The sequence below is a fragment of the Narcine bancroftii genome, chromosome 2, assembly GCF_036971445.1.
Source record: "Narcine bancroftii isolate sNarBan1 chromosome 2, sNarBan1.hap1, whole genome shotgun sequence".
Lineage (NCBI taxonomy): Eukaryota > Metazoa > Chordata > Chondrichthyes > Torpediniformes > Narcinidae > Narcine > Narcine bancroftii.
The window spans coordinates 203,634,786-203,656,932 of NC_091470.1; the positions used below are offsets into that span (position 1 = coordinate 203,634,786).

The following is a 22,147-nucleotide window of genomic DNA, read 5'->3' on the forward strand; positions in this document are numbered from 1 at the left end:
CACACTGATCCCACTGATCCCACTCTCTCCCCACAGCCCTGTACCAGCCCCCATACTGATCCCACTGCCCCTGACTGTACTGATATCTCTCTAACTCTTTCAATTTGTGTGTGTAAGTCCCCCCTCCCCTGTCCTCTCCAATCTCCCCTCCCTTCCAACATCCCTTCCAACATCCCTCCCCTCCTCCCGGCTCCTCTGCCAGGATGAGGGGAGGGGGTTGTTATCTGAATTCCAGGACTGCCGCAACCCCTCCCTCCTCCCTTCCCCTCCTTCTGGTCCCTCCCTCCGGCCCCTCTGCCATGGGGGTTATCTGCCACATCCCTCCCCCCGCCACTTCCCCTGCTGCCCCGGGAAGAGGAGGTGCCCCCCCTGCCCCACCACCACCTCCGCTCGCTGCCCCCCCAGCTGCCGGCCGCATGTCGGACGGAGCTGCTCCACCGAGAGGTCCGGCCGCCGCGGGTGGGCTTTGGCCGCCCCCCTACACCCCCTCGGGCCGGAGCGGGGGGGACGGGCCGGAGCTGCGCTCGCCCTTGGACTGCTGGGCGTGTCCGGTGCTGGTGTCAGCCCAGAAACTGCCGGTGGCCGCCTTCAACCTGCTGCTGCTCGGCGCTACCCTCACCCCCATCCTCCTGCCCACCGGCATCATGGTGGGCTTCGGGCTGGCCTGTCACTCACAGGTGAGCCCCTTTCCCCCCTCCATCCATCTCTCCCTATCAGACCTCTCCCCCTTCATCCCTTCCCTCTCACCTTTCTCCCATCCTTCCCAATCACACTCCCTCCATCACTCTCCCTTCCTCCCCCTCTCTTACATCTTCCCTCCATCCTCCTGCCCCCCTGCATTATGGTGGGCTTCCGGCTGGCCTGTCACTCGCAAGTGAGCCCCTTCCCCCCTCCATCCATCCCTCTCTCTCAGACCCCCTCCATCTCTCCCCTCTCCCATCCTTCCCACTCACACCCCTCCCTTCCTTCCTCCCCCTCTCACTTTCCCTCTATCCCTCCCACTCACACCCCTTCCCCCTCCTACACCCCTCTATCCCTCCTCCCTCACCCTCCCTTCCTTCCCCTCTCACACCTTCCCTCCATCCCTACCCTCCTCCCTACTCACACCCTCCCTTCCTTCCCCCTCTCTCACACCTTCCCTCCATCCCTCCCCTCCTCCCATCCTTCTCTCACCCCTCCCTTCTTCCCCCTCTCACACCTTCCCTCCTCCCATCCTTCCCACTCACACCCTCCCTCCCTGTCTCACACCTTCCCTCCATCCCTCTTCGCTCTCCCATCAAATACACACACTCCCTCCCTCCCTTCCCCTCACACCTTCCCTCCATCCCTTCCCCCTTCCAGCCTTCCCACTCCCCTCTCTTTCTTCCTCCCCTCTCACATCCTTCCCACTCACATTCCCTCCCTTCCTTCCTCCCCCTCCCTCACACCTTCCCTCCATCCTGTCCTCCACCCCTCCCTTGTCCCTCATCTGTAACTCTGTCATAACCTTGACATTTGTCTGCCGTAACAGTGCCCGAACTCCGCCATACTTCCGCCTGAATTCTTTTGTACCTTTGCTGTAACATTTAGCGTAACTCTTCCGTACATTTGCAGTAACTCTGCCATCATTGTCCTGCTCACTGCTTCCCTGACCACCCCCCAACCTCTCCCCACAGATCCTGGACTTGTCAGCTGGCCGGTGTAAGGAGACGCTGGGCGATGGCAGCTCGGCAGCACTGGTGGCGGTGGGCTCAGTCCTGGCGGCGCCGCTGGCGGTCCTGGCCCTGGCGGCCTACTGCCACCTTGCCCGCCACCTCCATCTCAGCCTCTGCTTCGTCCCCTACAGCAAGGCTGTCTACCGGAACCTCCCGGCCAGCCACTACCAGAGTACGGGGGTATGCTACCTGCAGCCGAGAGAGACTGCTGGCAAGATCTGGGTGTAGCCGGCAGCTGGGGCGTGGGGCTGGAGAGGTGGGTTTATCCTAGGTGCCAGTGCTTCTGAGGTGGTGAGATGTCCCCTCCGTTTCTGTGGTTGGGAAGCGAAAGGGGGTCATATCCACATCCCCTCCCACTCCACGTCTGTATGGGTTCCGAGCATTGGTGCCTCCGTCCTTAGTCAACAAGACCACCTGTAAATTGGAAAAGCAACTCTTGAATCTCCGTCCTGACCCTCTCCAGCCGGACGGCATTAACAGTGACTTCTCTGGTGTCTCCCGGTCCATCCCTTCCCCATCTCCTTCCTTCCAGCTCTCCACCCCTTCCCCCCTCCATTCAGAGCCTTGTCTCCTTCCCCCTCCATTCAGAGCCTTGTCTCCTTCCCCCTCCATTCAGAGCCTTGTCTCCTTCCCCCTCCATTTAGAGCCTTGCCCTCTTCCCACTTGCTGCTCCCTCCCTTATCCACCTTCCTGTGGGACTGCGCTCCTCCCACCCCATTTTGTTCAGCCGACTGCTGACACCTTGAAGGGCTGGTTGGTTCAGTATCTTTATCTTGGCTACATAAAGGACACTGTTTGACCTGCTGAGTTTCTCCAGCATCATGTTTTTATTTAATCGCAGTGTCTGCAGATTTTTCCATTTTACCAGCAGGTCTTGGGACATGGGTCAGGAGCAGGGACTTAATTTGGGGCATGTGGTCAGAACAGACATTGTGGGCCGAAGGTCCTCGAGCAGATGTCTGACCCTCCTCCCCCCCCCCCCCCAACAAAGGATGACGATCTCTCCACTGTTGGGGTTGGCCTGGCCAGACCACCCCACCACTAGGAGCCCGCAGCATGGATATGGACCTGTCCATTGGAAGCTCCCTCCGCATCATCCCATTGAATGTTCCCAGGGTCAGACAATATGAAGTCGTTTCCACCCCCACCCCCACCCCCCCAGCCCTTTATATCTGCCTGGACCCATCACGTGCTCCCCCCCCATCCATGCTGCCCCCATCCCACCCGGTCGGGTCTTCCCTCGCGATATCGAGGCCGCATCCAACCGTCTCCGCACCCAAGGCCCTTTCGTCGATACACACACAGACGAAATAAACCGCTTAAAAGTGGAACATCACGTGTGACGGACCTTCTGTGCTGCAGCAGAGAGCTCCTTTTCATGGCTGGGAAGACGCCATTTCCTCTCACACTGCATTCTGGGAAGGACACTTGCCGATGGTCAAATAGAACTGGTTTAAAATGATAATAGAGAGAATCCTTTCCCTGGAGATGGGCAGCTCGGGTTAGGGGGTCATTGTGCATGGATATTGGATTCAAGATTCTTGTAATAGATGTAATATCACACAAACTTATCCTAATGCAGACAGAGTTGGCACGAGCCTTGTCCAGCGCCCCTAAGAGGAGAAAGAGAAGCAAGAGAGTCCCTTCAGAGTTACTAAGTGTCCGTGGATTCACCTCCAGCGCTCCAACAGGGTCCATCGGCCGCCTCAGCTCCAGATCCGAACCTCTGGCACTACTGGGAAGCCTTCAGCATCCCCAGCACCCTCTCGCCCCCCTCCCCCCGGTTCCAATACCTGGTACCCCCCTCAGCCAGTCTTGAGCAGTCCACGTGTGTGTGGGTCCCTTGACCACGGTCATCTGCAGCCCACATGGGTTCCTCGCCTCGAATCACCAAATGGCTCACCGCCTGCGTGGCCTTCAGCCGTAGGCCTCCCCCCTTCGCTGGTCTGCCGCTGTGGTCACCGTCCTGTGGGTTGTCTCCTTCTCAAACAGGGGAGATGGTCACTGTGTTTTCTGGTGCCATGCGCTGGTCCGCTGCTTCCCTTAGGGGCCACTGCTGATCATGGGTGTGGCCATCTTGGTTGCAGATCCCGCAGTTGCAGGATTTTAAATAAAACATCACCGGTTCCTTGAACAGGCTGTTTGAAACCTGTATGGAGCTATCAGTAGTAGGACTGGGTCCTCGTCTCCGCTCCCTGGTATTCCCAGGTCCGTACCAGCAATTACAGAAGCTCCACCATTTTTTAAAATTTAAATGTGTTAAATTTATTTTGATTGCGACCTTCTTCACAATGTCTTGGAGCGGAACAGTGTGTCTGTAAGTACAGAGTGTGTACGTTCTCCCCGTGTCTGCATGGGTTTTCCCCGGGGGCTCCGGTTTCCTCTCATCCTTCAAAAATCCACAGGTTAATGGGGCATAAATGGTCCGTAACGCCCGTTACCGTGCTGTATGATTAATTAAAATTTAACCATGTCCTGGGAATGCATAATGGGACAGTGCGGAGGGAGCTTCACTCTGGCCCTGACCCCAGGAGTATGTGACGGGATGATGCGGAGGGAGCTTCACTCTGGGTCTGACCCCAGGAGTGTATGACGGGACAGTGCAGAGGGAGTTTCACTTTGGGTCTGACCCTGGGAGTGTGTGAGATTATAAGCTCAGTTTCAGAGGAGAAATTAATTCCCCCCCAAAAAAAGAATGATTTTATTGTGAGGATTGTGAAGGTTCAGCCCCAGGGAAGAGAAATTGTAGATACAGCATTTTCCCCAAAATTCTGTGCAATTCATGGGCTGGTGCACAGAGCATAGGGTCAGAGGTATCATGTTACCACTGTCCCAGACTTGGGTGAACCCAGCTATCAGAGAGATACCACAGAACTGGGAAAGATTCTCAGGAATGTGACTAGAACTGACTGGCTTAAATTCCACTGAACAACAAATTTTTTTCAAAATTCCTAAAAAAAAAATTGGGGATTACTATAGACAACTTAAAGCTGAACACAAAGATAATTTCAGTTTGGGCTTATCAGTTGGAGAAAAATTACACTAACTTTTATTAAATTTGGCATGTTTAATCGCATAATAATGCTGACACATTGAGTTTGTTCGACTGACCTAAAAATGTTTTGTCGCTGATTTTCATATGTGCTCAGCCCCTCGTGTCAGAAACCAACAATAGTTGGCCAAACTTTGATGGATTCCAGTCACCCTGATACCACTTTTCCATGGAGGCAAAGTCCCAGTGAAACCTCTCACCATGTTCATCACTGACTGCACCAAGATCAGCGGGGAAGTCCAACAAGCGGCATGGTCGGAGCAACAGTGTAATGACACCAGCGATCACAACCGGGGTTCGAATCCGGCACTGCCTGTGAGGAGTTTGTACGTTCTCCCAGTGTCTGCGTGGGGTTTCCCCGGGTGGGGCTCCTATGGTTCAAAACATACCGGGGGGGGGGTTGTAGGTTAATTGGGTGTGATTGGACGGCATGGGCTCGTGGGCCGCAAGGCCCTGTTACCATGTTGTATGTCAGTGCAAAAGCAGAAAATGAATTTTCAATAACTTTGCAGTTCATAGTTTGGTAGACTTAAAATATGACAGGAAATCACAAAAATATCTTAAAGATGGTGCGTGATGGGAAAAATTTAAAGTGATTTTTCGTAATCCGCAGTACAAAAATCGATAAAGTACACAGAAACCTGATGGGGGGCATTTACAGAGATTTATAAAACTTGCGGGAAAGAGGCAAGATTAGTCATTAATGTACCTTTAAATGGTACATTAATGGTAGGGCTGCTGCTGGTGCGGACCTGGGAAAGCAGGGAGCAGAGACAGAGAGCTGCTCGAAAGGGTTCAGTCACCCGGATTGAATGCCAGCGGCTCTGTTTGGGATTTAAACTGCTTGTTAAAGGAGAGGGGTGTTTGTAAGTAAAATCCCACGACCTCGGGTCATGGTCCCAAGATGGCAGCGCCTGTGCTCAGCAGCGAAATCAAGGGGTTGCAGATTCTGGGGAGTAGCAGACAGGTGCAGGGCACTAGCAATGGGGAGAACCACCCCCTCCCCCCCCCTCCACGTTGAGGAGAAGCCAAGGAGACAATCCTACAGGACGGTGACCACGGAGGCGGACCAGCGAAGGGCTCAGCGGTTGGAGGATCCACACAGGCTGCGGGTGATTTGTGTCCGGGGGACCCACACAGGCTGCGGGTGACTTGTGGTCGGTGGATCCACACAGGCTGCGGGCTGCTGCAGACTGGCTCATGGGAACCAGAAACCAGAACCAGGATTCAAGGGGGTGCTGAGGACAAGGGGTCCCAAAGGTCCTCGGGAGCTGAAGGCTTCCTGATCATGTTGGAGGTTTGGATCTGGAACTTGGGTTGCCAATTAATCGAACAGGAGTCTGCGTGCCCGCAGAAACTCTGGAGGCAAATCCACAGGCACTCAGTGACAATGAAGGGACTTTCTTTTGCTTAACTTTCTCCTATTGTTCAGGTGGCCGGGCAATGCTCATGGTAATGCATCACCTAACAGCAGGTATAGAGGGATATGGGCAGCTGAGACTAGTGTGGGTTGGACAATCGGATGGATCCATGGATAGGAGGGGTTTAGAGAGACATGGGTGGTGGGACCAGTGTGGGTGAAATATTCGTATCAACCCATGCATAGGATGGGTTTAGACCAGTGGTTCTCAATCTTTCTCTTTCCTCTCACATCCCTCTTTAATTATTCCCTGTGCCATCAGTGCTCTGAGATTAGTAAGGGATTGCTTAAGGTGGGATCTGGGTGGAAAGAAAAAGTTTGAAGACCACTGTTATAATCGTCCCTCATTGACTCGTTATGTGTATGGTTTCAGAACTCCAAAGGAAATTGACCAATGACAATTTTTCTCAAGCAAATTATTTCAGTAACAATTGGGTCTCGAGCAGTGATTCTCGACCTTCCCTTCCCACTCACATCCCACCTAAAGCAATCCCTCACTAATCTCAGAGCCCCGATGGCCTAGGGATTAAAGTGGGATGTGAGTGGAAAGAAAAAGTTTGAAAATCACTGGTTTAGACAGACATGGGTGGGACTCGTGTGGGTAGAACAATCGGACAGAGCCATGGATGGGACGTGTTTTGGGGAACGTGGGCAGATGGGTGGGACATTGGGACAGATCCATGGATAGGATGGGTTTTAGAGGACATGGGTAGGTGGGACCAGTGTGGCTGAGATAGTTGGTCGGTGAGGGCAGGTTCGGCCGCAAAGCTTGTTTCCAGGATAGTCGCCTTCCTGTTTGAGGTCTGGTGCAGGTGGACGTGAATCACAGATCTGGCAAAAGGCAGGTCACTGCAACACCAAACACGTCATGGCTAGTGTAACACTGTTACAGCACCAGCACCCCGGGTTCAAATGCGGTGCTGTCTGCAAGGCGTTTGTACATTACCACCGTGTCTGCGTGGGTTTCCTCCGGGGGCTCGTTTCCTTCCATTGTTCGAAAACATACCGGGGGCTGTAGATTAATGGGGTGTAAAGAGGGCTACACAGACTCATGGGCCTTTTACTGTGCTGTATGTCTAAATTTTTCTAAACTCCAGCAAGTGCAGTCCTAGAGCCTTCAAACTTTTCACCCAATAACCCTTTCACTCTGGAGATCATTCTTGTGAACTTGCTCTGAACCCTCTCCAGTCCCAACACATCCTTCCTGAGATATGGGTCCCAGAACTGCCCCCAAAACTTCAACTGCAGTCTGATCAATCCCTCCCACGTCTCAGAGACATACAGGGCAATAGATTAATGGGTTCCACGGGTGTATTTGTGCGGCATGGGCTTGTGGGCGATAAACTGGCAACTCTAACAGGTACCACCAGGGTTGAGTTTATTCTGTCCTCTGTACACAACGTTTCATTGTACCTTTTATTTTAACAGGTGGGCAAAAGGAAACCATTTCAATGGATGGTCCTTGAACCAGAAGGATAATTCTGGGAAAAGGTGATTTGTCCTGTCTTGCCACGCAGAGAAGCGGGTGATACCCCAACCTCAAGCCCCTCCTCCCCGCAGCGGGAGGAGGGAGCTGTTTGGGTTTCCCACAGTTTTACGAGGAAAATGAAGCAAAATTCCAGGCCTGTGAGGCAAAAATATATTTCAAAACGATCTGGAGGTTAGGTTTCATCTGTGGAAGAGGAGAAGGTTTTAGGGCAAAGGCCTTTCCCCTCCCTCTCTCCCTCCCCTCCTCTTCTCCAGTCTCACTTACACTCTCATTCCCTCTTTCAAACTAACCCCTCTCTCTCCATCTCTCTATGTACCCTCTCTCATCCCCTCCATTCTCTCTATCACTCCCACCACCATTTCCCTCCACTTCTACCTCTCCCTCCCCTCTCCATATTCTGCATATAATCCACTATGTGCCCAGCACAAACCTTGCTCCTCTCTCCAGTGACCAGCCCACACTCTTCCACAGTGGATTTGTATATTCTGAGTGCTTCCCTCCCCCACCTCTATCTCTGTCTATGCACCTTCCCTCTCCCTCTCACCCCCCCCAATTCCCCAACCACCATCTTGTACCCCTGTCTACCAACCCTCTCCCCCCCCCACCCCCCAGGGAGATGACAAGAGCCATACCGGAGCAGAGGGTGAGGATCCGGTTCCCCCTCTGGGCCAGGTTCCCTCAAGGCCGGGTGGCCCTCAGGTGTAGGGAGGGTTGGCGACACCGTCAGCCTCCGCCTCGATGGACACGATATGGTGGCCGGGGATCATGGCGAGGCCCAGCACCCGGGGCTCGGCCGGGACTGGGGACCCTGCAGCAGAGGCAGGACATCAGATCCCATCTGCTCCCCCTCATTCCCTACCTGGCACAGCACAATCCCATGGCAGAAATGGGACATCAGTTCCCATCCGCCCCCCCCCCCCCGATCCCCTCAGCATGATCCCACAGCTCGGCTAGGACGGGGGACCCTGTGGCAGAGATGGGATGTCAGACCATCAGCATACCCCACCCCATTCCCACCGGCACTTCATGATCCCACGGAGGGGGGTGGGGGCAAAGGGAGGAGGTGGGATGGGAAGGACTGGGCTGAACAATCCGAGGGGACGTCATGTCCAGAGCACGTCAGGGGGCAGGTTGCTCCCAGTGACCGGGGTCTTCTCCTACGCACCAATCCATGGATCCGGTTTCTCCCCTCCCCCCCGATAAACACACCAGGGAGTTCACAAGACAAGACAACTCACCCCGCACATGATGGGGTGTGAGAGGAATCGGGGGGGAGGGCGGTGTGATCCATGGGGTCAAGCACACACTTGTTCACACTTAGACAAACAGATGCTCAGAGACGCACATTAGACACAGAGACACAAGCTTGCACACACACTCAAAACACTACATGCACACACACATGCCCCCATGGGCGCACACAAAGACCCAGACAGGCACTCTTGCTCACACACTTTCATACACCCTCGCCAGGATCAAATCCCCCTCATCCCATTCCCCTACAAGCCCTATGGATTTTCAGATGGATCCCCGTGCCCGGACACGGAAGCTGTATTACCGGATGGACATTCCCAGGCACCCTCAACGTGAAGCCGGCCCCGGCCCCCCTACCGGTCGGCTTTAGGTACTCCTGAGCAGAGCCCAAGATGACATTGCAGTCGCGGTCAGTGCAGAGGAAGAGGCCGACCAGGGTCCGGCCGTCTGTCATCCGGATCCGCATGCTCCTGTTCAGCAGGCTTTCCAACATGCACCTAGCGTGGGAGTACAGCCCATCTCTCACCTGCATGCCATGGCCCTGTAGAACACACAGAGGGGGAGGGAGGAATGAGGGATGGATGGCTGTTGAACAGGCGGGCGCACAGAGACACTGGGACAGGATGTGAGAGGGTGCTGAGGGCAAGAAGGGCTCCCGAAGGGCATTGAGTGCTGAAGGTTTGCTGATCATGTCAGCGGTTCGGATCTGGAGCTCGGGCTGGAAGGAAATCCATGGACACTCAATAACTCTGAAGGAAACTCTCTTTTGTTTCTCTTTCTCTCGTAAGGGGCGCAGGGCAGCACTAATGGTGAGGCTTTGTCTGCAGTTGGGTGTACTTTTTTTTTTTTTTATACACACTGGTTGCATGACAATAAAAGGAATCTAGAATCTTCTGCCCAAAGGGAGTAGTGAATGAATTGAGACTTTGGGCTCAGAGTCCCACCCTATGGGGCTGGGACACCAATTACCTCCCCCATCCTTCCCCTCTCCCCTTTGTCCTTCCCCATCCTCCCTGTCTCTCTCCTCTCCCCACGTCCCTCCCCCTTGTCCTTTACCCCCAACCCCGGTCCTCCCTCCCTCCCTATCTCACCCCACTCCCCTGTCCTTCCTTTACCCCAGTCCTCCCTCCCTCCCTATCCCACCCCCCCTGTCCTTCCCATACCCTATCTCCCTATCCCACCCAACTCCCCCATCCCCCCCTCCTTATCCCACCCCACTACCCGTCCTTCCCCTACCCCTGACCTCCCTCCCTATCCCATGACACTTCCCCTGTTCCTGTCCTTCCCCTATCCCACCCCACTCCCCTGTCCTTCCCCTACCCCTGACCTCCCTCCCCACCCTACTCCCAGTCCTGTCCTCCCTCCCTCCCTATCTTACCCCACTCCCCCTATTTTCCTACCCCCTCCTCCCTCCCTTCCTATCCCACTCCACTCCCATCTTTCCCCTACCCTCCCTCCTACCCTATCCCACCCCTCTCCCCCTGTCCTTCCCCTACCCGTCCTCCCTCCCTCCCTCCCTATCCCACCCCACTCTCAATCCTTCCCCTACCCGTCCTCCCTCCCACCCCATTCCTCCTGTCCTTCCCCTATCTTCCCTCCCACCTAATCTCACACCACTCCCCACCCTCCCTCCCCCTACTCATCTCGCACACCACCTGTCCTCCCCCCACCCCTATCTTCCCTCCCTCCTAATCTCACACCACTCCCTCTGTCCTCCCTCCCCCTACCCCAACCCACTCCCCCGTCCTTCTCCTACTCCTGTCCTCCCTCCCTATCCCACCCCACTCCCCCTGTCATTCCCCTACCCCTTTCCTCCCTCCCTATCCCAGGACACTTTCCATCCTTCCTCCCTCCCTCCCTATCCCAGGACACCCCCTGTCCTTCCCCTACTGTCCTCCCTCCCTATCCCACCCCAAGTCCTTCCCCTTCCTGTCTTCCCTCCCTATCCCACCCCACCTGTCCTTCCCCTACCCCTGTCCTCCCTCCCTATCCCACCCCACCTGTCCTTCCCCTACCCCTGTCCTCCCTCCCTAACCCACCCCACCTGACCTTCCCCTACCGCTATCTTCCCTCCCTCTTAATCTCACACCACTCCTCCTGTCCTCCCTCCCCCACCCCACTTCCTCCTAATCTCACACCACTCCCCCCTCCCGCCGCCCTCTCCCCCCTCCCGCCGCCCTCTCCCCCCTCCCGCCGCCCTCTCCCCCCTCCCGCCGCCCTCTCCCCCCTCCCGCCGCCCTCTCCCCCCTCCCGCCCACCCAAGGGAGCTGGGCAGGGCCCGGTACACATACCGCCGGCCCGTTGCGCTGCTCCTCGCTCAGTTGCCCATTTTCCCCGAGTACGGACACAACTTCCATACCCGGCATCGCCGCCATCTTACAGCGGCCCTGTCAAACATCGCGAGAACAGCTCCCCCACACCCAGGGGCCCAGCATCGCGAGAACAGCTGGTTAATTGCACGATCATGGCAGCTGGGGCTCATGGTGCGTTCTGGGGGGGTTGTAGTCCGGCGAACCGGAAATCCCGGTGTGGCCATGACGACCACGGACGCCGGCGCCATGCTGCACTCCCGCTACTACACTCCCGGCGAAGTGGCGGGGCACAACACGATGGCCGATTTGTGGGTCTCCTTCCTTGGCAAGGTGTATAACCTCACGGCTCTGGCCCGCGAGTACCAAGGTATTCTCGGCTGAGGGAGGGAGCGCCGCAGGAAGGGGATGGGAGCGAGGGAGCGCCGTGGGAAAGGAAGGATGGGAACAGGGGAGCTCTACGGGGGTGTGGGAACGAGGGGGCCCAGAAGGAGGGGGTCGAAATGAGGGAGCGCCGCGGGATCTCCACAACCCTCGTTTCCACCAGGTGGAGATCACGTGACCCTCCACACCCCCACGAAGTTCCAGATGGAGATGTCACGTGACCATCCACAATCCACATGACAAGTGTCCGGCACTTTCTGCTGATGGCGAAATTTTGTGTGCCTTACAGCAGACTAAAGCAAATTTCAAGTAATATTAACAAGCTAACCAAAAACCAGGATGAATTCTCATTTTCTGGCCATCCTGTAAAGTTGGCAGCAAGAACTGTAGCAAAATTGAATGCTGGAAAGACTCCATCTCCTTTAAAATATTATGTTTATCATAACACCCCCACTCAGCCCCTCCCCAGCTCTTTTACCTCTTCATTTCCACACATCACTCTCTTCCACTTCAACCTGGGCGGCACAGTTAGCACAACACTGTTACAGCACCAGCATCCCAGGTTCGAATCCCGCGCTGTCTGTAAGGAGTTTGTATGTTCTCCCTGTGGGTTTCCCCGGGGGCTCCAATTTCCTCCCACCCTCCAAAATGTACTGGGGGTTGCGGGTCAATTGGGGTAATGGGGCGGCACGTGCTCATGTGCCAAAATGGCCTGTTACCGTGCTGTATGTCTAAATTTTTTAAAAATCATGAGAGGAATAGATCGGGTGAATGCAGAGAGTTCTTTGCCCAGGGTCGGGGAATCGAAACCAGAGGTCACAGGTTTAAGGTGAGGAGGGGGCGGTGATGGGAGAGATTTAACAAGACCCTAATGTGTTGACTTTTTTTACACAGAGGAACAGGAAGAGGTAGTCAAGGTAGGGACTTTTGCAGTGTTTAAGAAAGAAACATTTGGCAGATCGATAGATAGGACAGGTTTAGAGGGCCATGGGGTCAAACACAGGCAGGTGGGACTTTCGGACGGATCCATGTATAGGATGGGTTTAGAGAGATATGGGGCCGTACACAGGCAGGTAGGGCATTCAGATAGATACTTTGATGTATCAAGCCTAAAACATTGAAGTTTGTATGGACTTCCTGTGTCTGCATGTGTTTCCTCCGAATGCTCCGGTTTCCTCCCGCCGTTCAAAATGGACCAGGTAATAGGTCAATTGGGTGTAACTGGGTGGCGCCGGAAGGGCCTGTTACTGTGCTGTATGACTAAACACAAATAAATATATAAATTCAATCAGGCTCGTGAGACACGACCTACCCCTGACGAAGCCATGCTGATTTTGCTTTGTTCTTCAAATCAGGTGACGTCTTGCTTAAACCCATTCTTGAAGCAGCTGGACAAGACATCAGCCACTGGTTTGATAAGGAAAGTCATGATGTAAGTTGGGGTGGTCAGCTCGGAAGGCTGTGGCGCTGCCAGATGGGGTTGGTAGATGTCTGGTGGTCAGTACTGACAGGATGGGTCAAAGAGGCTGGCTCAGCACAGCACAGTTCTAGAAATTGATGAGGGTAGGATGGTAGATGTGGTGTATATGTATTCAGTCAGGCATTTGACAAGGTCCCCCATGAGAGTCTTGTTCAGAAAGTCATGAGGCAAGGAATCCATGGAACCATGGCTGTGTGGATCAAAAAATTGACTTGCCTACAGAAAGCAGAGAGAAGCAGTGGACAGAAAGTATTCTGCCTGGAGTTCCACAGGGATCTGTTCTGGGACCCCTACTCTTTGTGATTTATGTAAATGACCTAGATGAAGAGGTGGAAGGATGGGTCAGTAAGTTTGTGGATGATACAAAGGTTGGAGGAGTTGTGGATGGTGCTGAAGGTTGCCGTAGGTCACAACAGGATTTGGACAGGATTCAGAGTGGGCAGAAAAATGGCACAGCCCAAGAAATCACAGGCGAAACCCTCCCCACCATCGAGAACATCTACAGCACACATGTCAAACTCAGGCCCACGGGCCAAATTTGGCCTGTGATATAATTATATTTGTCCTGCAAGATCATATCAAATATGTATTAGAGCTGGCCTGCTGGCCGCCGCACCAGTATAGCGCATGCACAGCTAATACTACAAATCCCAGAATGCTTTGCAAATGCATTGGCGTCAGCCCGCTAATCGCCCCCACCTCCTCTCTTTACTTTCATTAGCATCTGCGACCTGTCGCCGAACTCACATGTAATAAACCCCTTACGAAAAATGGCCAAACGAAAGACAGAAGACAGGACCTTTCAAGACAGGTGGGAGGCAAACTCTGACCCCAGAGTTTGATGAGATACCAAGAAGAGATACCAAGTATCTGGTTTAGACCTAGGTGTATCAGAGTAAATCACAGTGTAGCAAGCTAAGCTTGGATTAATATTTTCTTTGGTTAACTTTGGACTGTTCATAGTTGAAAGATTGGATTTTCATTGAAGCAAGTTGTTATTTTTTTGACTTGTTGGCTTGTGAAAAAAAATACATTTAAAAGGAGCTTAAAGGGTATAGAGAAATATTATTATTGAATATTTTATTTCTCATTTGTTAATGCTTCTTCTGGAAAGAGTTTAACCAAAACTATTATTAAACATTTATTTTAATAAGAAAAAGTTTAACATTACATATGTTGAAAGAAGAGAAAACATGCAGATGTTGTTGAAAATTTTCAATAAATATTTAGTTTGGCCCACGACTTAGTCCAAGTTTTTAATTTTGGCCCTCTGTGAATTTGAGTTTGACACCCCTGATCTACAGGGTACTCTGCCATTGGAGAGCAGCAGCGATCATCAAGGATTCACACCACCCAGCACACACTTGGTTCTCACTTGGAACGACTTGGAAAATTCATTTTCTGAGTTCGCACTTTGATGTCTTCCCTGTTGATATTGGTGCAGTCAGTGACGGACACGGTGAAAGGTTTCATTGGGACATTGCGACCGTGGAAAAGCGGTGTCAGATCAACTGGAATCCATCAAGACTGGTTGACCATTGTTGGACACTGGCACAAGAGGCATCAGATGCTGAGTACAAACGAAAATCAGTGGCAAAACATTTTTAGGTCAGTTGAACTAATGCAATGTGTCAGCATCATTATGCGATTAAACTTGCTAAATTCAATAAAAGTTAATGTAATGTTTCTTTAACTTCCTAAATGATAGAGCAAATCAGAAATTATCTTTCTGTTCAGCTTGAAGTTGTCTGCCATAATCCCCCATTTTTTTTAAACTATTTTGTGGGAAAAAGACTTGTTGTCCTGTGTAATTTACCTGTCCATACCTTGAAAGCAATGATCTATCTTTCCAAATTGCATGGAACTCTTATCTATGGGTATTCTTTTCTCAGAATCAGAATTTATTGTCACAAACAAGTCACAAAATTTGTTGTTTTGTGGCAGCATCACACTGCCAACATTTATTTAAACCACCTTACAAAAATAAATAGTGCACGAAAAGTCAAAGTAAGGCAGTGTCTTTGGTTCATTGATTATTCAGGAAGCTGATGGCAATGGGGAAGAAGTTGTCCTTGTGCTGCTGGGTGCTTGTCTTCAGGCTAATGTAACTTTTTCCCATGGCAGTGGAATGAAGAGGGCATGGCCTTGAGGATTGGGGCTGCTTTCTTAAGACACCACCTCTTGCAGATATCCTCGATGGAGTGAAGTCTGGTGTCCATGATGTCGCAGGCCGAATTAACAACCCTCTGGAGTTTTCTCTTGTCCTGTGCGTTGACACCTCTAAAAGCAGACAGTGATGCAACCAGCCACAAATCTCTGCAGTGCACCTGTAGAGGTTTTCAAGAGAATTCGGTGACATACCGAATCTTCTGAAACTCCTTGCAAAGTGTAATTTCATTCTTATTCAATTTTAAAAAAATATAAAGACAACTTAGAGGGGTTTGTAAGTTAATTAGGGTATTTGAGAGGCACAGACTCGTGGGACGGAGGGGCCTGTTACTGTGCTGTGTTTTTTAAAAAAATACACCTGGGTGACCAATTCATTTACTAACCCCTGTATGCTATGTGTTTGGAGGACGGGATGAAATTGGAGTACCCGGCGGAAATGCATGCAGACATGAGGAAAACCGTACAAACTCTTTACAGATTCAAACCACAGTTGCTGGAACTGTAATAGTGCTGTGCCACCTTTCCCTTTCAGAAATAGAAATTGGGAATTAATTTAAAGTTCAGATTTCAGATTTATTGTCAGAGGACATACATGGCTTCAATACAAGCCTGAGATTCTTTTTCATGTGGGCCAGGCAGAATTACCACTAGTTGGTAGTGCAAAAAAACTGCACTCAAGAAAAGATGAGTATACAAAAGAGAGCGATGTAAACAAAGCAATGTGCAAACAAATTGTGCAAGACAGAAAATACTCAATACAGTCCTTAAATGAGTCTCTGATTGAGTTTGTTGTTGAAGATTCTGATGGTGGAGGGGGTAGCAAGTCTTGGGGCCCCGAGACCTTTTTCCTGATGGCAGCAGCGAGAACTGAGCGTGTGCTGGGTGGTGCGGACCCTTGATTGCTGTTGCTCTCTGACGGCAGTGTTCCCCGTAGATGTAGTCGATAGTGGGGAGGGTTTTGCCTGTGTCCACGACCTTTTGCAGGGATTTATGCTCAGGGGTATTGGTGTTTCCCCCACACCATACCGTGATGCAGCCGGTCAGCACATTCTGTCGAAATTTGCCAGGGTTTCCGATGTCATACCAAACCTCCGCAAACTCCTGAGGAGGTAGAGGCGTTGTATTACACTACAATCAAGAGCATCAGCACACTTCCTTGTTGTATCTCCTGAACCCACCCTCACCTGCTGCAGGTCCGCGTTGAAATCGATCAGCTGACCAACTGCCAGAAGTACCACACTCCTCGAGGCCGCTTTGTCCATGTTCCACCTCCCATGCCCCACAGCGACTGGTTCAACGGCTTTGGCGCACCCTGGTGGAAAGATCAAAAGTACGAGGTTGGAAATCTGAGTGTAAAAACACGGCATATTCGGATCATCAATACTCTGACTGCGCAAGAACAAGTGCTGGAGGTACAGAGTGCCTGTCGGGCATCTGATGGGGGTGGGGGAGAGCGTGGTGGTGAGAGGAAACATGACTTGTTTCTCAGATTGCAGGGTCCTGACTGATCCAGAGGCAGTGTACACCAGCACGTTTAACTATTACACCCCAGTGACCTGGGGTACAAATCCCGCGCTATCTGTAAGGAATATTTATGTTCTCCCCATCTCCGTCTGGGTTACCCTGGTTGCTCCTCTTTCCTTCTATCCTTCAAAATGTACTGGGGGGGTTGTAGGTTAATTTGGACGGCATGGGCTCATGGGAGGAGGCAAAAATATATAACCGACGTTTAGGGCTTGACCCCTCCCCCATTCAATTCTCTACTTTTCTCTCCTGTCCTCCTATCCGCGGCCTCTTGCCTGTTGGCCTGTGCTCCCCCTGCCCCTTCTTCCTTACCCTGCCTGCCCATCCGAACACCCAATGCCCCAAAGGTGGACTTATCACCCAGACCTGGCTGTCAGCCAGCCCATCTGACATCCTCTGCTGCACGAATGTGGAGTCATTCCTCAGCTGCCTGCACATCTGAGCTACCAACACCCTGAACGTGGACTTGTCACCTAATCCTGGCCACCTGCTCATTAGAGCTCCCGACAGCCCGAACGTGGAGTCACTTCTCGGTTGCCCACCCATCCGAGCTCCTGACTCCCTAAACATGGAGTTGCCCTCCCACCTGCCCATCCAAGCTCCTGACACCCTGAAAATGGAATTGCTTCCTGACTGCCTGACCATCCAATCTCCTGATTCCCTGAACACAGAGAGATTCTCCAGCAGCCCTCCCACCCACCCATCAGAGCTCCCGATGCTTTGGACATCGCAGATACTTATCGCAGTCAAAGGTAGCATCTGTGTAATCACCAACCCCATAAATTTAATGTTAAAAACCGTTCTGCAACACTGGACCTCTACACAGGCCATATGGTACCGTCATGCTGTCTACACACTCCCCTGCCTCACTTGCTGCCCATGTTGTTGTCTCCCCTCCCCACCAAGGTGTGCAGCGAGGAGACGTTGAACGAGATCCTGGAGCGGTACCTAGCATACAATGCTCATGCGGCCAGCTACACATGGAAACACAGCGGTGTGAGGCTGGCCATGGACAAGACGCTGGAGGAGAATGGGATCACAGACGAGGACGAGGACCTCCATGAGCTGCAGATGGAGCCCCAGGACTGGCGCCACTCCATTCTGCTCTACTTCAACGACAACCTGACTGAGCTGTAGGAGACTGCCCATGCCACGGGTGGCTGCCCCCCCCCCCTCAATCTGCTGAATATACCCTATGTTTGCATGCTTTAATAAAGGTGATCTTCTTTCTGGCGACGTGACTCAAAGTGCATCGAGCAGCACACGCCGTCTACTCATTACATATCAGGCAGCATCCATGGGGAGAAATAGAACATTCCAGCATAGTCCAGGCCCTTTGACCTACAATGTTGTGCTGACCTAGATAAACCAACAGCGCCAGCGAATGGGGTTCATATCTGGCACTGTCTGTAAGGAGTTTGTATGCTCTCTCCTTGTCTGCATGGGTTTACCTCAGGGGCTCCGGTTTCCTCCCACCCTTCAAAATGCATGGGGCTTGTAGGTCAATTGGGGTATTAGGCTGGAACAGGGCCTGTTATCGTCCTCCATGTCTTATCAGAAAACCTCTCCAACACCCCTAAAGAGTCTCTGCCCTCTGGCAAAGTCACTGTTCTTCCGTAATCAGTGTAGCGACCCAAGATTCGAATCTGGCGCTGTCTGTATGGAGTTTGTACGTTCTGACCGTGTCTGCGTGGGTTTCCTCTCATCCTTCCAAAGCATACGGGGGTTGTAGGTTAATTTGGGCAGTACAGGTTTGTGGGCCAGAAGACCCTATTACCTTGTATGACTAAATTAAATTTAACCCTTCCCTCCCTCACACCCAGAACCCTCCATTTTTCTGACATCTATATTACTGTCCAAGTCTTTTAAATGTCCCTATTGTACCAGCCTCTACCACCACCCCAGGCAATGCTTTCCAGGCACTGTGTAAAAAAAACACAAAGGGTACCTCTGACGTCTCCCCTAAACCTTCCTCCCTTCACCTTGTACAGATGTCCTCTGGTGTTTGCCACTAGTTGTCAGCCCTATCTATGCCCTTTATATTCCTGGAGACCTCTTTCAGTTGGTTCAGATCAGAGGTGAAATGTTGGCTGGTTTTTCCTTCATCCCTGGGCTCTCCCTGTCTCTTTCCCTCTTGTACATTCCCTCTCAGTCTCCACACTGTGGATGCGTTGATCCACCAATACTGCCTGACCACCCAGAAATCCTTTATCGGTCCTGTTTCCAGCACCCACAGCCTTTGTGCATGTGGCGCATCTCCCAGTGCTGCGGGCAGGGAGGAGAGAGAGCTGGGCCACCTGGACCAGTAAACCTAACACAGGCGAATCTGCTCTCTGCCCTTCCCGCTCTCCCAGCCCTGCACAAGTTGGAGGAGGCTGATTTGGCCCATCGGTCTTTGCCAGCCCACAGAATAATCCTATTCCTCATTGACCCTGGGTTTTCCCCCCTCGCCCACACTGGAGGGGGATTCACAGTAACTGATTAAATCCGACCTCACACATGGTGGGGGGGGGGGGGGGAATGTTGGAGGGAACCAGAGTGTCTGGATGGGTGAGATCCACAGGGAGAATGTCTAAACTCCACACTCACACGCACGGAGACCAATAGGAATGGAACAAAGGTTACTGCAGTGGTGAATCAGTACCCACTGTACCACTGCAAAGGTCAAAGCATGAAGTAGAGGACAGATTGCTCCAACAGGATTTGTCCTCTCTTCAGGTGGTCCTGGGTGTCTGGAGGTAAGACGAGGATAGAGGTCACAAGGGTTATTGTCAGAGTGGAACCCCGGCTCCAGCTGTGTCTGAAACAGCCCTTCAGGGTTCAGTACATGACATCCGGAGACAGACAGTGGTCACAGACTAAGTGCAAGCATGCCCTATGTGGCGACTTTAATCCAATTCTGGACTCCCTCCTCAAAACCCATTTTGGAGTGCATGTCCATGTGATAACCAATCAAAGGCCTTCTCCTAGTTTAAGCTGACCAGGCAGATGTCCACATCCCTTCCCCCCCTCTCCCGCAAGTAGGCGAGGGTATCTCTGAGCAGTGCGATGCTTTCAGATCTTCCAGCTTGGAACTGTGCAGGTTTGGACTGGGTAGATTACTGCTCCAGGGCAGACTGGATTCAATTTTTGGTGGCTTTGGAGGGTCGCAGGGGGAAGTGACTATTACTCCTGAGTACATTTTTCAGAAGTGGCACCTCTCCTCCCCACCCCACCCCCATTCCGTCACTCCCACCACCCCCCGCTCCAGTCCGACGCTGCCGAAAAATCAGTGCTGCCTGCTATTCAACCACTGACTCACCGTCTGGCCTTTTTACGTGCTCGCTCCCCCTAAGGTTAGAACCTGTCTACGCCCCTGGGTTCAGGAAAGTCTGGCGAATGACTGTGAACTACATTGGAGTTGAGGTGCGAGCGCAGGCATGCGTTTCTGAGTCAATGGATGAAGGAGTGAGGAATGAGTGGAAACAGTGACATGAACAAGTTCATTTATCATCCGATTGTAGCAGTGCCACCTAACGAAACAGTGTTCTTCAGTCCTCGGTGCAAAACACAGATACAGACAAGCAATACAGATGCAGCACATAAAAAATAATGTTTCGTGAATATGAGAGTCTCAGAGGGCCAGTGTGAACAGTTCCTTTGGTCGTTCAGCATTCTCACTGCCCATGAGAAGAAGCTGTTCCTCAGCCTGGTGGTGCTGGCTCTGAAGACATTACAATAATTTGAACTTTATTGAAATTTTAAAAACAAATTGTTGAAAAGACATGCAACAATATCTCTCCTTTCTAGAAGGATTAAGTAAGTCTGGCATGTTACTCACTGCCCTTCAACTTCCACAGGGACCCTGTCGAAATCCCATCTCCCAACACCACCCACAGGGACCCTGTCGAAATCCCGTCTCCCAACACCCACAGGGGCCCTGTCGAAATCCTGTCTCCCAACACCCAAAAGGGCCCTGTCGAAATCCCGTCTCCCAACACCCACAGGGGCCCTGTCGAAATCCCATCTCCCAACACCACCCACAGGGGCCCTGTCGAAATCCCGTCTCCCAACACCACCCACAGGGGCCCTGTCAAAATCCCGTCTCCCAACAACACCTACAGGGGCCCCGTCGAAATCCCATCTCCCCATTGCTTAACTTTCACAGGGGCCCCGTCAGAAACACCACCTCCCTGTCCCTCAACTCCCACAGGATGGGAACTGCTCTGCTCGACGTTTGAAAAAGCTTTCGGAAGGTGGTGAATGCAGCTCACAACATCACACAAACTTCCCTCCCGTCTTCAGAACACGTCAAGGAAACACAGCCAACACGGTGAATCAGAATTTATTATTATGATCACGTCATGCAATCTGTTGTTTCGTGGCAGCGCAAACATTTCTAAAAAAAATAAATTAGCACAAAAGAAGAGGCAGTGTCTGTGCTTCATTGTCCATTCAGAGTTTTGACAGTGGAGGGGAAGAAGCTGTCCATGTACCATTGAGTGTCTGTCTTCAGGCTCCTGGACCCCTTGCACCACAGATGCGCTTCCTCCTCCCATTGGGGAGAAGGGTGTGAAATCACGCACCAGCAGGCTAAAAGAGAAATGCCGAAGTCTGCAGACGCTGCGATTATAGTAAAAACTCAGTAGAAGTTGGAGGAACTCAGCCGGACTTGCAGCATCCGCAGGAGGTAATGAGATATTACCGACTTTTCGGGCCTGAGCCCTTCCTCGAGGGATAAGCAAAGAACAGACGGGCGTCTGCTTCCTTGTGTTTTTAATCAGAAAGATTTGCAGGCAGTTTCTTCCCTGCAGCCATTGGGCTCCTAAATAAACCCCACAACAGTGCTATCACGTGGCCCTTGTCTGGTGCTAATTGTTCTGCCTTTTTTGTTCCAATGCTGTGCAAAGGATGCAACAACCTGTTAGTTGGCTTGCAGAAGTACCCTTCTCACGGTGCCAGGTAAAATTTGTATGCATTTACCCCCAGGAAAAGACAGCAGAGAATTGTGAACTCAGCCAGCGCCATCACAGGTATCAGTCTCCACCCCGATAAGGACATCTTTAAGAGGCAGTGGCTTAAGAAAGCAGCCTCAAAGACCCCACCTCCCAGGCTGTACTCTCCTCACACTGCTACCATCAGGAAGGAGGTCCAGGAGCCTGAAGACAAGCACTCAGCAGCACAAGGACAGCTCCTTCCCCTCCACCATCAGATTCCTGAACAGAATGACATGCATTTTTTTTCCTTCTTTTCACTCGTTATTTATTTTTAAGTATTATATTTACATAAATGTGATTTACAGCAACTTTGCACCTTGTTCTGCACAATATTGCTACCACAAAACAAATTTAGTGAAGTGTTCACAGCAACAAACGGGTTTCTGATTCTTGAAG

The 22,147-nt window shown here is 52.0% G+C and overlaps 3 protein-coding genes across 5 annotated transcripts; 2 read left to right on the plus strand and 1 right to left on the minus strand.

Moving 5' to 3' along the window:
• The first annotated feature begins 397 nt into the window (after positions 1-397).
• Positions 398-1,965, plus strand: LOC138753067 (transmembrane protein 88-like). The gene is made up of 3 exons (XM_069915660.1): positions 398-677; positions 1,511-1,570; positions 1,656-1,965. Exons 1-3 carry the CDS (start codon positions 417-419, stop codon positions 1,920-1,922), a joined length of 588 nt encoding a protein of 195 aa, XP_069771761.1. The 5' UTR covers positions 398-416; the 3' UTR covers positions 1,923-1,965.
• Positions 1,966-7,527: 5,562 nt separating this feature from the next.
• On the minus strand, positions 7,528-11,353 carry naa38 (N-alpha-acetyltransferase 38, NatC auxiliary subunit). 3 transcript variants are annotated; one of them, XM_069920136.1, is made up of 4 exons: positions 11,201-11,326; positions 9,267-9,450; positions 8,288-8,463; positions 7,528-7,790 (listed from the first exon to the last, which is right to left on the minus strand). In XM_069920136.1, exons 1-3 carry the CDS (start codon positions 11,282-11,284, stop codon positions 8,351-8,353), a joined length of 381 nt encoding a protein of 126 aa, XP_069776237.1. In that variant the 5' UTR covers positions 11,285-11,326; the 3' UTR covers positions 7,528-7,790; positions 8,288-8,350. The 3 variants fall into 3 exon arrangements, with proteins under 3 accessions (XP_069776237.1, XP_069776236.1, XP_069776238.1); XM_069920135.1 differs by having other exon boundaries at positions 7,528-7,838; positions 11,201-11,324; XM_069920137.1 differs by lacking the exon at positions 7,528-7,790 and having other exon boundaries at positions 8,312-8,463; positions 9,214-9,450; positions 11,201-11,353.
• cyb5d1 (cytochrome b5 domain containing 1) lies at positions 11,237-18,008 on the plus strand. Its single transcript, XM_069920134.1, has 4 exons — positions 11,237-11,588; positions 12,958-13,034; positions 16,445-16,663; positions 17,682-18,008. Exons 1-4 carry the CDS (start codon positions 11,390-11,392, stop codon positions 17,910-17,912), a joined length of 726 nt encoding a protein of 241 aa, XP_069776235.1. The 5' UTR covers positions 11,237-11,389; the 3' UTR covers positions 17,913-18,008.
• The last annotated feature ends 4,139 nt before the right edge of the window (positions 18,009-22,147 follow it).